The sequence below is a fragment of the Scyliorhinus torazame genome, chromosome 9 (assembly GCF_047496885.1).
Source record: "Scyliorhinus torazame isolate Kashiwa2021f chromosome 9, sScyTor2.1, whole genome shotgun sequence".
NCBI lineage: Eukaryota > Metazoa > Chordata > Chondrichthyes > Carcharhiniformes > Scyliorhinidae > Scyliorhinus > Scyliorhinus torazame.
Genome location: NC_092715.1, coordinates 180,100,930 through 180,117,333, shown reverse-complemented (window position 1 = coordinate 180,117,333; position 16,404 = coordinate 180,100,930). Strand labels below are relative to the sequence as shown.

The following is a 16,404-nucleotide window of genomic DNA, read 5'->3' as shown; positions in this document are numbered from 1 at the left end:
TTTAAATTGCTGTTTACTTCGACGGGACCATAATATCCTGCTGGGCGGATAGGGCCGTAAAATGTAAAATCCTGACCAATGTCACTTTCCTGACATATTTCCACGTATGAAGCAGATTGGGACATTCTATAAATGTTACAAATGCAAGTTCTTACATTTCAATAATGGAATACAGCCAAGCTGAGAAGCACAGTGCAACCCACTTCTGCGGGCTAATGGCAATGAAAAGATTTTTGATTATTTCCACATCTTCTGCACTGTGTTGAGCTACTGGCATCACTTAATATTTCAGTTTTCATCCTTTCAACTTAAATTGACTTAAAATTCTGTCAAATAATTATATTTTCTTACATAAAAGTTCCGTTTGAAAAAGGAACGTGTCCTTTGTCCATACATTTGCTTCAAATTTATTTGACAAGTCAGTATTTCTTACCAATACAATTTTTTCCATCTGGAGTCAGTTCGAATCCAGCGTTACAAATACACTGGAAGCTGCCATCGGTGTTCACACAGCGGCCATTTTTACAAAGATGTCCATTCTGAATACACTCATCGATATCTGAAAAGAACATACAGTAATTAACAAGACGGAAAGAGAGAGATACGAGTGCAAGTAGGTCCTAGAAATAATATAGTCACCAAAATTCAAAGCTTTGTGAACTGCTCTGCCTTGTGGTATCAGAAACTACTTATGTGGTTTCCTTTCACAAACCCCACACTGCACATTTCCTTTCACAGAAATTGTAAATGAGGATAACAGCAAACTCCTCTATTGTGGTCCGTATGCTGCATAATTTTATTAACGCATGGCCCTCAAATCTTACCCTTTTGCAGGGCATGCCTTACATATTCCTCATGGAAAGAGGAATTAGTTGGAATTTGGTTCCACTGGAATTCTAACATGTGGAGAGGAGACCTCCCACTCTGCTTCTCCATGTCCAGGGAGCAAATGTTGGGAGAGTTTCTGTGCTTGTTCAAGAAATAACACCCATTATTCCACCACCACACAGGCCCAAAGCAACTTAAATAAAAGCAAAATACTGGGGATGCTGGAAATCTGTTTTCATTCTCCCAACGGAGGAAGTGCCGACGCCGGAGTAAATACTGGAGTATTTTACTCCGGTGTCGGCGCCCGTTCCCAGACCCCTATTCTCCCCCCTCCGTGGGGCTAGCAGGGGCATTGTGTGAAATAAAGGGGCGGGGCCTCAGCGCGGTGTCAGAGACCCGGCGCCGCGTAAAAGCCTTGGGTCCCGCGCATGCGCAGTTGGGCCGGCACCAACAAGCTCATGCGCGGTGGCCGTCCACCCCCAGGCCGCCCCGCACAAACATGGAGGATGGATCCAGGCTCGCCGGCGGAAGAAAGGAGGCCCGCCAACAGAGAGGCCGGCCCGCCAATCGGTTGGTCCCGATCGCGTACCAGCTACTCCGGAGGCCCCCCCCCCCCCCCCCACAGGCCGCCCCCAAGCCTTCGCGACGAGTAGCCGCCGGCAGCGACCAGGTGTGGACGACGCTGACGGGACTAGGCCATTTACGCGCGGCCACTCAGCCCACCCAGGCCAGAGAATCGCCGCTCACCGCGATTCTCCGAGCAGCCCGACGCAATTCGCACGGCACTGGCTTAGGGGGGGGGGGGGAGAAATCGCGTGCAGGGGTCGGGGCGTGATTCGCGCGGCGCCCCGGCGATTCTCCCACCCGGCGGGGGTCTAGCCCAAGAAAGGCCTTGGGCTGTTAGAGGAATGGCCTATTAATTATTGGGAATAGACAGTTATAGCGATAGATTGAGAAGGGGAAAGATGGAAGAAGACATGGACTGGGTTGGCTGAATGGCCTGTTGTTATACTTATATACCCTATGCAATCTAGCGTAATCCTTTTTGAACCAGACAGGAAAATGTTATTTTCATTCATTCATGTTTTGAACTGTTTGTTCGGTTCATCACTTATTCCTAAATTGCACCCCATTGATGGAGATGCCTTGCTGACTGCATCAGACTCCACTGTCTTCCCCATCTTAGACATGAAATCACCTCCCAATAAAGATTGGTCAATGCTATGATATGTTTTTAGAAAACTGAACATTGTAGGGAAGAGGAAAAGACTGAATGAAGCAAGGAAAATAATGAAAGGGAGTAGGAAACTATGACCAGATTGTTATAGAGGGAACTTAAACAGGAGGATGAACATGTGGGACAACATATTTGGGAGTGACAAGTGACCATAAAGAACAAAGAACAAAGAAATGTACAGCACAGGAACAGGCCCTTCGGCCCTCCAAGCCCGTGCCGACCATGCTGCCCGGCTAAACTACAATCTTCTACACTTCCTGGGTCCGTATCCCTCTATTCCCATCCTATTCATGTATTTGTCAAGATACCCCTTAAATGTCACTATCGTCCCTGCTTCCACCACCTCCTCCGGTAGCGAGTTCCAGGCACCCACTACCCTCTGCGTAAAAAACTTGCCTCGTACATCTACTCTAAACCTTGCCCCTCTTACCTTAAACCTATGCCCCCTAGTAATTGACCCCTCTACCCTGGGGAAAAGCCTCTGACTATCCACTCTGTCTATGCCCCTCATAATTTTGTATACCTCTATCAGGTCTCCCCTCAACCTCCTTCGTTCCAGTGAGAACAAACCGAGTTTATTCAACCGCTCCTCATAGCTAATGCCCTCCATACCAGGCAACATTCTGGTAAATCTCTTCTGCCTCCACATCCTTCTGGTAGTGTGGCGACCAGAATTGAACACTATACTCCAAGTGTGGCCTAACTAAGGTTCTATACAGCTGCAACATGACTTGCCAATTCTTATACTCAATGCCCCGGCCAATGAAGGCAAGCATGCCGTATGCCTTCTTGACTACCTTCTCCACCTGTGTTGCCCCTTTCAATGACCTGTGGACCTGTACTCCTAGATCTCTTTGACTTTCAATACTCTTGAGGGTTCTACCATTCACTGTATATTCGCTACCTGCATTAGACCTTCCAAAATGCATTACCTCACATTTGTCTGGATTAAACTCCATCTGCCATCTCTCCGCCCAAGTCTCCAAACAATCTAAATCCTGCTGTATCCTCCGACAGTCCTCATCGCTATCCGCAATTCCACCAACCTTTGTGTCGTCTGCAAACTTACTAATCAGACCAGTTACATTTTCCTCCAAATCATTTATATATACTACAAAGAGCAAAGGTCCCAGCACTGATCCCTGTGGAACACCACTGGTCACAGCCCTCCAATTAGAAAAGCATCCTTCCATTGCTACTCTCTGCCTTCTATGGCCTAGCCAGTTCTGTATCCACCTTGCCAGCTCACCCCTGATCCCGTGTGACTTCACCTTTTGTACTAGTCTACCATGAGGGACCTTGTCAAAGGCCTTACTGAAGTCCATATAGACAACATCCACTGCCCTACCTGCATCAATCATCTTAGTGACCTCCTCGAAAAACTCTATCAAGTTAGTGAGATACGACCTTCCCTTCACAAAACCGTGCTGCCTCTCACTAATACGTCCATTTGCTTCCAAATGGGAGTAGATCCTGTCTCGAAGAATTCTCTCCAGTAATTTCCCTACCACTGAAGTAAGGCTCACCGGCCTGTAGTTCCCGGGATTATCCTTGCTACCCTTCTTAAACAGAGGAACAACACTGGCTATTCTCCAGTCCTCCGGGACATCCCCTGAAGACAGCGAGGATCCAAAGATTTCTGTCAAGGCCTCAGCAATTTCCTCTCCAGCCTCCTTCAGTATTCTGGGGTAGATCCCATCAGGCCCTGGGGACTTATCTATCGTAATATTTTTTAAGACACCCAACACCTCGTCTTTTTGGATCTCAATGTGACCCAGGCTATCTACACCCCCTTCTCCAGACTCAACATCTACCAATTCCTTCTCTTTGGTGAATACTGATGCAAAGTATTCATTTAGTACCTCGCCCATTTCCTCTGGCTCCACACATAGATTCCCTTGCCTATCCTTCAGTGGGCCAACCCTTTCCCTGGCTACCCTCTTGCTTTTTATGTACGTGTAAAAAGCCTTGGGATTTTCCTTAACCCTATTTGCCAATTACTTTTCGTGACCCCTTCTAGCCCTCCTGACTCCTTGCTTAAGTTCCTTCCTACTTTCCTTATATTCTACGCAGGCTTCGTCTGTTCCCAGCCTTTTAGCCCTGACAAATGCCTCCTTTTTCTTTTTGACGAGGCCTACAATATCTCTCGTCATCCAAGGTTCCCGAAAATTGCCGTATTTATCCTTCTTCCTCACAGGAACATGCCGGTCCTGAATTCCTTTCAACTGCCACTTGAAAGCCTCCCACATGTCAGATGTTGATTTGCCCTCAAACATCCGCCCCCAATCTATGTTCTTCAGTTCCTGCCTAATATTGTTATAATTAGCCTTCCCCCAATTTAGCACATTCATCCTAGGACCACTCTTATCCTTGTCCACCAGTACTTTAAAACTTACTGAATTGTGGTCACTGTTACCGAAATGCATTGATTAAATTGAGATAGTCAAGAAAATTTGTAACTAAGAGGTGGAAATTGGAAGCAATAGGTGAGAAAATGTTTGTCACATCAGAATTCTTTTTTTTTCAATATAAATTTAGAGCACACAAATAATCTTTTCCAATTAAGGGGCAATTTAGCGTGGCCAATCCACCTACCCTGCACATCGTTTGGGTTGTGGGGGCGAGACCCATGCAGACATGGGGAGAATGTGCAAACTCCACATGGATAGTGACCCAGAGCCGGGATCGAACCTGGGACCTCGGCGCCGTGAGGCAGCAGTGCTAACCACTGTGCCACCGTGCTGCCTAAATCAGAATTTCTGTGTTCTGTGCAAAGGATTTACAAAGTGCCAGAGGCCTCTGGCCAGCCTCACTCAAATGTGGAAAAATTATTCAAGTCTTTAGTAGATTCTGCCTTTATTGTTCAGAATTGATGAGTGGAAATAACTATTTGTGCAAGACAACGGACGGGTAGATCCCGGGAGAGGCCTCAATCTCATGGGATGTTACAATCTGGATCCCTCCCACAATGGGCGGGACCGAGACTCACCTTGCTAAAAGAGTTTAAAAAGTTCACTTAGCTATGCTACACCGGATCGACTGGCCACCCTGCACTCAATGGCCTCACCGAGGAGGCCCCTGCCAGGCGCCATTTGGCACTGGTTCCCACAAACAGGGACCAGGCAGAATGGCATTGGGGGGTCTTCCAGGTGATCGGACACCCCCGGGTGGTTGCGTCTGACCTGCCTGGCACCTTTGAACTGCTGACGCCACCCTGGCACTGCCAGCCAGGTGCCAACCTGGCACAGCCAGTGTGCCCAGGTGGCACTGCCAGGATGGCTGGGGCACTACCAGGGTGACAGGCTGGCATTTTTCCCACACCGGTGATCGGGCCCGGGTGTGCCCTGCCGGTATTTGATATGTGGCGGGGGAAGGGGGCTCGAGAACCCCCCAACAGTTGAGCTGGGGCGTTGGGGAGGTCCAGGGGACATGTGTGTGTGTAGAGGTGTAGGGAGGTGTGGAGACATCGGGGCACCAACTGAGGAGCTCTGCTCATCGGAGCTCCTCAGTGCAGGATATGTGGCTCAGTGCGGCTCCGGCGGAGCGTTATACACTGGGGACTGGAAAAAAAGTGCCGTTAGAAAGTGGGGTGTTTCCAAATCGCCCATTATTTTAAATTAAGTTGTGACTGTAGGACAAAGGTGCATGGATTCAAGCCAGTGGAAGGTAATTTAACAAATGACATCAGAGACTTTTCTTGACAGTGATAATTTCAATTGGATTGACAAAGATAAGAACTCATAAGGAACAATTGAATGCTGAAAAGGGAAGGCTCCACAACTGTGTCTGAGCATTGACATTTGACTCACTGTTCCAAACTGACTCTGCCCTATAACAAGTTAACTTCATTGCACCACAGGTCCACAGACATTAGCTTTAATCTCTCATAGATTCATAGAATTTACAGTGCAGAAGGGGGCCATTCGGCCCATCGAGTCTGCACCAGCTCTTGGAAAGAGCACCCTTCCCAACCGCACACCTCCACCCTATCCCCATAACCTAGTTACCCCACCCAACACTAAGGGCAATTTTGGACACTAAGGGCAATTTAGTATGGCCAGTCCATCTAACCTGCACATCTTTGGACTGTGGGGAGCACCCAGAGGAAACCCACGCACACACGGGGCGAACGTGCAGACTCCGCACAGACAGTGACCCAAACTGGGAATCGAACCTGGGACCCTGGAGCTGTGAAGCAATTGTGCTAATCATTATGCTACCGTGCTGCCCACTATAATAATCTTTATTAGTTTCACAAGTACGCTTACATTAACACTGCAATGAAGTTACTGTGAAAATCCCTCGTTGCCACACTCCGGCGCCAGTTCGGGTTCACTGAGGGAGAATTCAGAATGTCCAATTCACCTCACAAGCACGTATTTCGGGACCTGTGGGAGGAAACTGGAGTGCCCGGAGGAAACACAGGCAGACACGGAGAGAACATGCAGACTCCGCACAGACAGTGACCCAAGCCGGGAATTGAACCTGGGACCCAGGAGCTGTGTAGTAACAGTGCTAACCACTGTGCTACCCTGCCGACCCACTCCTTTCTGTCTTCTGTTTAGAATCAGATCACATCGCTTTCCAACTCTGCTATGCAATTATTAGCTGAACTCCCTCTTGTCCATATGCGTTTGCATATTGGCAGGTGCTTCAGACCCAAGTCCATTTTAGTTCTAGCTCCCTTTATTTTTCCCGACCAGCGCTTGGGCCTTGCTCTCCTGTCACCCTGTCATACCACTTTCTATCTCTCTGTATAATCCTGGATAACAATCTGATGACCTTGGGGAACCGTTAAGATTGAATGCATCACCCCCACCCACCTCCCCACCACATGTGCCCACCCTAATCATCTCTCTGTCATCCAGGGACTCAAGTTTGAAAACCTAAGATTACACACTGGCCTCAGGCTGTGGAAAGTAGAAATTGCAACACTACTGCAATAGGCAGCACACTCTACACAGCTTGGTAAATTCAACCTTTTTGGGAAGCAAAAGAAGCTCCACCTTACATCTAATTTGCACTGTATCTGATCTGAAGTATCCAACATGAAAGTATAAAAGAAGCTCCCCGCTACACCCAACCCAGCAGAGTCTGACACAATGGTGCAGAGGGAGTTCCATTCAAAGTCTTTATAATTGCGGATATAATTAAATAGTTTGCTTATGTTTTGATTTGCAAAACATTTAATTGAATAGAGACTTCATGGATGCAGAAAGGACTTGATACAAAAGTACACTGCTTCCAAATCGCTCCTATTCCCTTACTCTTTTTTTCTTGTCTTTGGATATTCCTTTGACTCTCGATCTTGCTCCTTCACTATTTACTGCTCTAATTCTGTTTCCATTCTAATTTTACCAATCACAAATAAGTAAACATTCATACATTTGCACTTCAGAACTTTTTAAAAAAATACCATAGACATATTTCCCAACATGTTTCCAGAGATCTGGGGCGAGATTCTCCGGACACGGCGCGATGTCCGCCGACTGGCGCCCAAAACGGCGCCAATCAGACGGGCATCGCGCCGCCCCAAAGGTGCGGAATGCTCCGCACCTTTGGGGGCCGAGCCCCAACATTGAGGGGCTAGGCCGACGCTGGAGGAATTTCCGCCCCGCCAGCTGGCGGAAACGGCATTTGTTGCCCCGCCAGCTGGCGCGGAAATGACATCTCCGGGCGGCGCATGCGTGGGAGCGTTAGCGGCCGCTGACAGTTTCCCACGCATGCGCAGTGGAGGGAGTCTTTTCCACCTCCGCCATGGTGGAGACCGTGGCGGAGGCGGAAGGGAAAGAGTGCCCCCACGGCACCAGCCCGCCCGCGGATCGGTGGGCCCCGATTGCGGGCCAGGCCACCGTGGGGGCACCCCCCGGGGTCAGATCGCCCCGCGCCCCCCCAGGACCCCGCCCACGCCGCCTTGTCCCGCCGGTAAGGTAGGTGATTTAATTCACGCCGGCGGGACAGGCAATTTATTGGCGGGACTTCAGCCCATCCGGGCCGGAGAATCGAGCGGGGGGGCCCGCCAACCGGCGCGGCGCGATTCCCGCCCCCGCCCAATCTCTGGTGCCGGAGACTTCGGCAACCGGCGGGGGCGGGATTCACGCCAGCCCCCGGCGATTCTCCGACCCGGCGGGGGGTCGGAGAATGTCGCCCCTGACTACAACTGGTGACTTGATGACTTCTGGCATAATCTGACAGCAAAGTATCAAGCTTATCTGGCTGCATATATTGAGGAAATCTGAAATAAAATTCCTTGTATGTAACTACATTGAAGACATGTCCAATAACACCATTCCAATGTTTTACTTTGCTTACATTGGCACAACAAGCATCAATATAGTGGGAGACCACACTGAGCCTTTCCAAATTGCTTTCCTGGTCTCGTACTGTGGGGAAATGTTGTGGTTCAGTTGTATTTCTAATCCAATCTAAATAAATCAAATATTTCAAATGAAACATCTTCTACCCAGCAGAACCTTGATGCATGCAAACGGTCAGCATGACCCAATGTTACTTATAGCTGGACTCATACTTGCATAACAGAATTGGCTTTGTTAGCATAGGCTAAGTATCCTAATGCGCTAGTAATTACCAACATTATTTCAGTGAACACCATATTGCTGAAGCTTTGTTTCACCAGGATTTCTGAAATGTTTCTAAAACAAAGTGACTATGAAAATCAAATGACTGGAAAATCCAGCATGTAAGAAATCTCCTTCCAAACTGCCTGTTCCACTAGCGATCTTCCATTTTTTCATGACTTTAGTAGGTTTTACAGGCTATATAGGTGAGTACTGTTGCTTCACAGTGCCAGGATCCCAGGTTCGATTCCACGTTCTCCCTCTGTCTGTGTGGGTTTCCTCCAGGTGCTCCGGTTTCCTCCCACAAGTCCCAAAGACGTACTTGTTAGGTGAATTAGACATTCTGAATTCTCCCTCAGTGTAACCGAACAGGTGCCGGAATGTGACGACTTTCACAGTAACTTCATTGCAGTGTTAACGTAAGCCTACTTGTGAAACTAATAAAGATTATTATTATTATAATCTTTTTGTGTTTTGTGTTCTCTACAATGCATAGAAAGCATCTTATGTGCTTCCGAAGGTAACAGCAAGCAATTAGATAATTCATCCAAGAATCCCTAAAATGCTTATTAGCCTTGTGGGTGAGTGAATTTACATCTTTGAAGTTTTCAAACTTGTAACAGCACGACCGCTAAGACTTTCAAAAGATGTGATGAAAAATTTGAGAAGACCTGCTGTGGTAAAGCCACTTGCACTGTGCTCTCCACATCTGGATGATTTTTAACTCCCTAACCCACCAGGTTATTGGCAACTCCATACTACTGTCCTGGCTCAAATCAGCTCGTTCAACATAGTTCAGAGGCCAAACTCAGAACCTTTGATATGCAGAGCTCACTAGTTAACTGACTGAACTACCATTGGAAGTATGACCATAAGCATGGGTGATTTCATCATGTTAGACATTACAGGCAAACTTTATCTTATCCTCCCCTGACATCCACATGCAAACAACTTCACAGCAAACAGTGGAGTGCATTTAGGGAATGAAGCCTCAGCTGATTACTCTCCAGACGAGGGACACTTCTAAAACCTAATTATTAATCCATCTTGGATCATCTAGCACAACAGAGATTAGGGATCAAACTGTCTCAGTCCAATCCATAAAAAATTGAGACCGAGTTGTTTCATTTACTCACTGAGCCATCAGGATGAGCAATTCATAATGATTTTCCAATATACAAATTTGCTGTAAAATAAATAGCTGTCTTGAGATTGCTGCTCATAACACAGCCCAATTTGCGATTGTTAGAGATGCATTCAGAATTCTAGAAAACATTTATTAACCCAGAAATGAATGAGAATGCTGAATTAATTGCAAATGTATTTTCATAATTTCTAACGACACCTGAAAGATGATAATAAATACCACTTGCATATTTCAGCAACATCCGCTTTCATTGGGAATTGCAGCTTTTTCAGTTTTATCACTTACCAATGCATGCTTGCTTGGTGGGGGTGCCCTGGAAACCAGTATGGCATTTACAATGGTAGGAGCCCGGAGTGTTAATGCAGTCACCATTTGTACAGGGGCTTGATGCACACTCATCAACATCTACGCAGACCAATAAATCAAGTATTAGTGACATCTCAGGCAAAAACGCCATGCCTTAAACACCTCACCATCTCCCAATTACAAGAGTTGACCAATACATTTAAAATATTTTATCTGGTAGTTAACAAATTACTATTAGCAATGAATTATCAGTTCTCATTTATACATTGTTTGTGCATTCCTATATCATTGCATTCAATAGTTACTTTTCATTGTAATATGAATTATGAAAATTAATTTCTTGTTCTCAGTCAAATATTTTTCCTTCCAAAGCTACTACCCTAGCGCTAAATGAACTTCGAAATGCTTCATTCAATGATGATCAATCACAGCTCTGACAATTCTTACTGGCAATATTTCACAATAAAAAGATCATCATAAAGGAGATCCCAGAGGTGAAATGTCAGAAGTTGTGGAGTGTAGCCTCATGGGGATGGCAGCAGTGAAGTGCAATTTGACAATTGTTTTTCTCTGATTACTGATTCCACAAAATGAGTAGAGTTTAATTCCTGAAAAAACTTGGACATACTTCAGACCAAAACTATCTCTAATTTCTAATCAGATGCAGAGGGATGGCAGTCCAGGGAACTCATTTGCATGTACGGAATGTGAATTGTGAGTCATTTATGAATCTCAGTGTGTCCAGAGGCAACACATTTGCCGAACAATTGAGTCCTTGGAACAGAAGATCTCTTATGCTTGAACAGCTCACCACAAACCTCTAAGCATTTACAAACTGAACCCCTTCCGCCACTCAACATTCAGATTCCTGTTCCCTCCCTAAGGAAGCCGATACAAAAACACGCCAACTTTGGTGACCAAGGCCATTTCTGTTTCTGACGTTTTTAAAAAATGCGTTCTTGGGGTATGGGCGTCGCTGGCAGTCTAACACCCTCAGCCCACATCACGGAGGTCTTGGGGAGTCCCCTACAACATTCATTGCCAGCAAATACTACCCCCCACACACCCACAGCTCCCAGGGCCCGCTCTCTCCTACCTGTTGTTGATGCTGCAGTGCCAACTTAAAGAGCCTGAATGGAGCATGCCTAGCTCTTGCTCCATTTGATCAAAACCAATTTTTGCATGGGGTCTTAAGCAGGCATGGTCCCCCATTTACAAATGCACAGGGGGGCATGCCTTTTTTCGGTAGTCGTTCAAGGTACCTACGAATCCTGGGTGTTTCTTGTATGTATAGTGGGTAATTTACAGGTTAACTATATTTAATAAAGTGTGATGCATTGTATCAGTATCTGTACTTTGTTCTACTCATAAATAAAGGTATCTGGGTAAAATGTAATTAAGGAGCTGGGTTGAAGTATCTGAATTGGACAGGTACAACACTATGCAGTGCCATGTTGAAGTCTTTTCTTTGAATAGAGTCCTGTAATGTTTGTAGATGTTTATCACATGATCTAGGAATGTACAGTGGTCTGGTAAACAGACTGGCTGCTCAAAACGTCAGAGATTAGCAGTCCACTGGCAACAATGAGTATAATAATAATCGCTTATTGTCACAAGTAGACTTCAATGAAGTTACTGTGAATAGCCCTGAGTCGCCACATTCCAGCGCCTGTTCGGGGAGGCCGGTACGGGAATTGAACCCGCGCTGCTGGCCTTGTTCTGCATTACAAGCCAGCTGTTTAGCCACTGTACGGCTTTGGTGTGCAAACAGTGAAGGAGGTAATTCCTCCATGGCGTCGGCATATGTGTTACGTGTGGTGTTGCATGAATTTGACTGCAATGATATGTAACAAATTATATTACACACTGATTTGAATGTGATACCAAATGGAAGGTTGTGAAATGGAGTAAAGCATGTAGTATCTTCTACAGTAATAGAGAGACAATGGACATCCATAGATCACATTAAATGATTCACCTTTTATCAAACTTTATATTGATGCTGTCAGGTAAAGGTGCCCATCACTTTAGAATGTTCTTATTTTATTGGATAAAACATATGACTAATTCTTACCAACACATTCTCTGCGTAAATCCTGCCTGAAACCCATATTACATTCACAGCGGTAACTTGCGGGTGTGGGGATGCAGCGTCCATTCAGGCAGAGATTGGTGAAGTGCTTACAGACATCTACATTTGTTTCATTGATGGAAACAGTGCCTGGAACAAATCATATTGTAATATAACAACAAAACAATTTCTCTGATTTCATATAGCATTCAGTGTTGAAAGGGTTTTACACAACAGTTTTCAAGTGATTGTTTTGGGAAGGTGATACATGGAAACATTTCATTCTAGTTTCCTAGAAGCTTTATCTTTTTAGAGAGTCTTTGACAATGGCAATTGTGCACGGAAAAGTTGCCGAACTGAAGTCAATTTTTTCATTCCACATTTTTTGATGGAAGTTCGCAAGTAAATTGCTATTGGACTATTCTTGTTGCACTCAAGTGGTTATCAAACTGTTTTTAATTAAAATCCATAAAGAAAAACCCAAAGCATAATAGTCATATAATTAATATCAGCATAAAACATCAAGTTTTCTCATTTCCTGTCATACCATGGTTGGGATTTTTGGGAATGCTGGAGAGGGCTGAGAAACGGGGCGGGGGAGGGGGGGGGGGACCAGAAAATCTAGAGAGATGGTAGGGCTCACTGCCTTTCCACTGCAATGGCATTTTGTCAGCAGCGGGGAAGGTGGAAGACAGCATCCTGCCAGAGGCTAATTGTGCCACATAGCTGGTCAATTAAGGGCCTATTCCCAATTCTGCTGGCACCTTATCTACACTGGGGATACGTCCTGGTGAACCTAGCTGCTTCTCTGCAGACTTGGTATGGGGCTCCCTCGATCTAGTAGTTAGTGGCCCTCGGAGAGGCCCTAGTGGCAATGGCAAAGCACCCATCTTACCCTTTCCTACCATTGTGGCCCCATCCATTTGCCCTGCCGGATTGGCCCTGGCGGCACCCAATCCTCACATGCAGTCCCAGCAGTAGCCACCATTCCTTGTGGTACTGCTGGGGCTGAGGAGCTGCCAGTCCTCCCAATGGTCAGCAGCTCCTGGAAGCAGGCTCTCATCCTTTAAAGGGGCGGGCAATCCGATGGCAGTTCATTAGTTGCCCGATGGACATAAATTCCATTTGGGGTTGCCCAAAATGGCCAAGGGGGGATTGATCCTGGCTTTCCGGCCCGTTGGCAGAGCCACTGCTGACAAAATCTGGGCCCCCATCTTTTCCATGCATTTTAATTCACTCTGAAACATTCCACTTTGGGCTGGATTGTCCGCTGGCGGGATTCTCCGTTACGCCGGCAAGGCACCCACGCTCGGGGATTTCCCCGACGGCGTGGGGCTGCCCACAATGGGAAATCCCATTGGCTGGCTGGCGGAATGGAGAATCCCACCCCTTATTTTTGCCATTTAAATGTTGGTAAAGCAAGTGGTGGCCCTACATTCTTTGCACATTATACTCTTGGAACCTCTAGGTGGAAAAACATCTCGGTGTCCATGTTTAGATTGTGTTCTTCCATGTGCTTAAAGAGTGAATGTTTAACTGTGTAAAGATAGAGTGAAGTGCATGGCAACAGTCATGGGAACCATTTGAGGTAATTAATTCAGAGCATCACACAACAAGCCAACTGCACATTCAATTTTGGAAATGTTCCTCTACTATTTTTTGCATCAATGCACTAGATAATTTTATTGGAAACACTGCACAGTCTGGATTCTAATGCCATGAGTTGCAGTAATGCTGGATGAACTGGTATTACAGAAGCATAATATTTCTCACTAAACCACAGATTTTTTCTTTTGTTTTCTTCTCTTTATCGCTAGTACTTTTAAAATCCTTTATTAAAAATGGAAAGACATAGAATTCAAACTTACCAATCCCTGGAATTCTATGTTGGCCGTTAAAGATACTGCCTCCTCCTCTACCTGGGCCTGTGACAGGTCCAGTTGCAAGATCGTGGGTTCCAAATCCTCCTCCAATAATTTCAAATTTGGGCAAACCTGAAATGTCAATTCCGTGTCTAGAATTTGGATCATGGGGTGGAATACCTTGTACAAAAGGAACTCCCTCAATGCAAAGGCTACGATATTCATCTGAATCAAAGAAAATAGATACCGTTAGAATTTTAAAATAATTTAACTGCAAATTCATAACATTCAATTGCAGGCGAGATGCTTAACCAGGGCCCTATATGCTCTCTCTGATGGACAAAAAAAAATTCCATGGCATTGTGAAGTAAGGGGGAGTTTTTCCTGGTGCCCTGGCTAGTATTTATCCCTCAATCAACATTACAATGGAGGAGGAAGCCATGAACATCACCACAGTGGCCTTGCAGGAGCAAGTCAGGGAAGGCAAAATGGAATTTCCTGATGGAGAGGGTGAAAATATATTGTAATCTGTAGATGCTCACCTCCACTTCACCTACCAGCAATGCTAAGACTGAGCTATATTGTAAACCGTCAACACTCCAGAGGCTTCTTCTCTCAAAGACTAGTTCAGTTCTCATGACCCCCTTCATGTAGCTCCCACATAGTCTGTCTTGTAGGAGGGACACCAAAGTCCTGGGAGGGCAATGGGGCACTTGGCAGAAACAGCTGCACTAGCTCTGTCATAACTTACAAGTGCATCCTTCGTGACTGCAGCTACACCCACATCGATGCGTGATTAGGTTAGATGAAGTGTATGTCAGTATTGAACAGGAGCAGGTGAGTGAGACAGAGGCAATTGTGGGTAGTCTATTCAGCTCATGTGCCCCACATTGCTTGGGGTTCTGAACAGATAAATTCCTCCAATGACAGAATGGCCAATCTCATGGAGAGCCATTTGCGGCAGCAATTTAGATGGAAGCAGGAACAGTGCACTGGCATGCAAGGACTACATGAGCTCTGTAGCATGGACCAGTCAGTGGCACTGATAACACAAAGGTGTTTGGATTGGATGCCTGCTGTGCCCAACTGTGCTCCCCTTCAGTCATCCCGAATGCCAGCCAAATGCTGAGACAGTCAGCAAAGAGGATGAGGGTGCCATTATCATCATTGACATCCTTGTCCCCTCTGAATGAGGGATTACCTATATCACCGCCCTGTGACGGAGGCTGTGATGGAGCAGTGGTTATGAACTGGCACTGTTAAACTTATCATCAAATCCAGAAAACTGAAAAGCATGTGTAAAGTGGCTGATCTTGATAAGCCTACAGCAGCACTTCAAAAGGGAGAGGTGGGATTATTGGCAGTGAAAAGAGAGCAAGTTTACAGCAGCAACAAAACATTTTGAAGTATCCACAGCAGAAAATAAATATTGGATCATGCTCATTGGGGGAATAATTGAAACATTGTAGGTGAACTCAAAACCCTGCAAGGACTCTGACAGCCAACACCTCAAGATGGACACGCATTCGGACAATACTGACATTGTCCTTTATCATTGACTGACTACCCATCATCAATCCCCCATCACACTCAAAATACCAGGTCTGTCCCTCACTCCTCCATGCCTTTGAACCCACCCTTTTTCCTCCCTTGGATCCAACCTCCAATCCTCAAAGCTTCAACTTCAACACATAAACCCTCTCACCACAGACTAAGGGTACTGGTCCTGAGCCTCCATGTAAGAGCCTAGTCTCCTGCTTTCCTTTTATGCCACAGAGTTAAACAGGAAAAACTCCTAACCTTACAGGGAACTTCTACGGGTGCATGCCAACTTCAAACCATTGTAAACTAGGTGCCATGAGATTGTCGTGCTGCTGACTTTCAGGTAGGATGTAATTTTAAAAGGTTTCACACATTAAACAAAATTAAGAGTACTCATAGCATGCAAATCTATTAAGTAGGAACCTGCAACAGGCCGGAACACACCATTGGTTTTAACTCCGTTTCTCAACCCACCATTGGGAAATCAAAACTTCCCAACCCATCTAATTACATCACACTTCACACCACCTTTCATGCACTTATAGGTTCCGTAACATCCCCGTTACGGAGGTTTGGATGATCTCAAGTTTACAGAGCATAGAATGTGAGATACCAGTCAGGAGTGCACTGGAATTGTCAAGTCAAGGGGGAACAAAGGCATGAATGAGTGTTTCAGCAGCAGATGAGTTGAGGCAGGAGCAAAGTTAGATGATGTTACAAAGGTAGACGTCGTGATCTTGTGATGGCACAGATATGTAATCAGAAGCTCATCTCAGGGTAAAATATGACACCAAGATTGTAAACCACCTATTTAGTCTTTCACAGTTGCCAGG

At 45.8% G+C, this 16,404-nt stretch overlaps 1 protein-coding gene across 1 annotated transcript in view; it reads right to left on the bottom strand.

Annotated features, from left to right (window-relative positions):
* LOC140429611 (fibrillin-2-like) overlaps positions 1 to 16,404 on the bottom strand; it is a 496,823-nt gene that overhangs the window by 202,324 nt on the left and 278,095 nt on the right. The window contains exons 10-13 of the mRNA XM_072516854.1: positions 14,036 to 14,254; positions 12,171 to 12,317; positions 10,076 to 10,195; positions 434 to 559 (exon numbers count right to left, since the gene is read on the bottom strand). Of these exons, the coding sequence (XP_072372955.1) occupies positions 434 to 559; positions 10,076 to 10,195; positions 12,171 to 12,317; positions 14,036 to 14,254 (612 nt within the window). The remainder of the gene's footprint in view (positions 1 to 433; positions 560 to 10,075; positions 10,196 to 12,170; positions 12,318 to 14,035; positions 14,255 to 16,404) is intronic.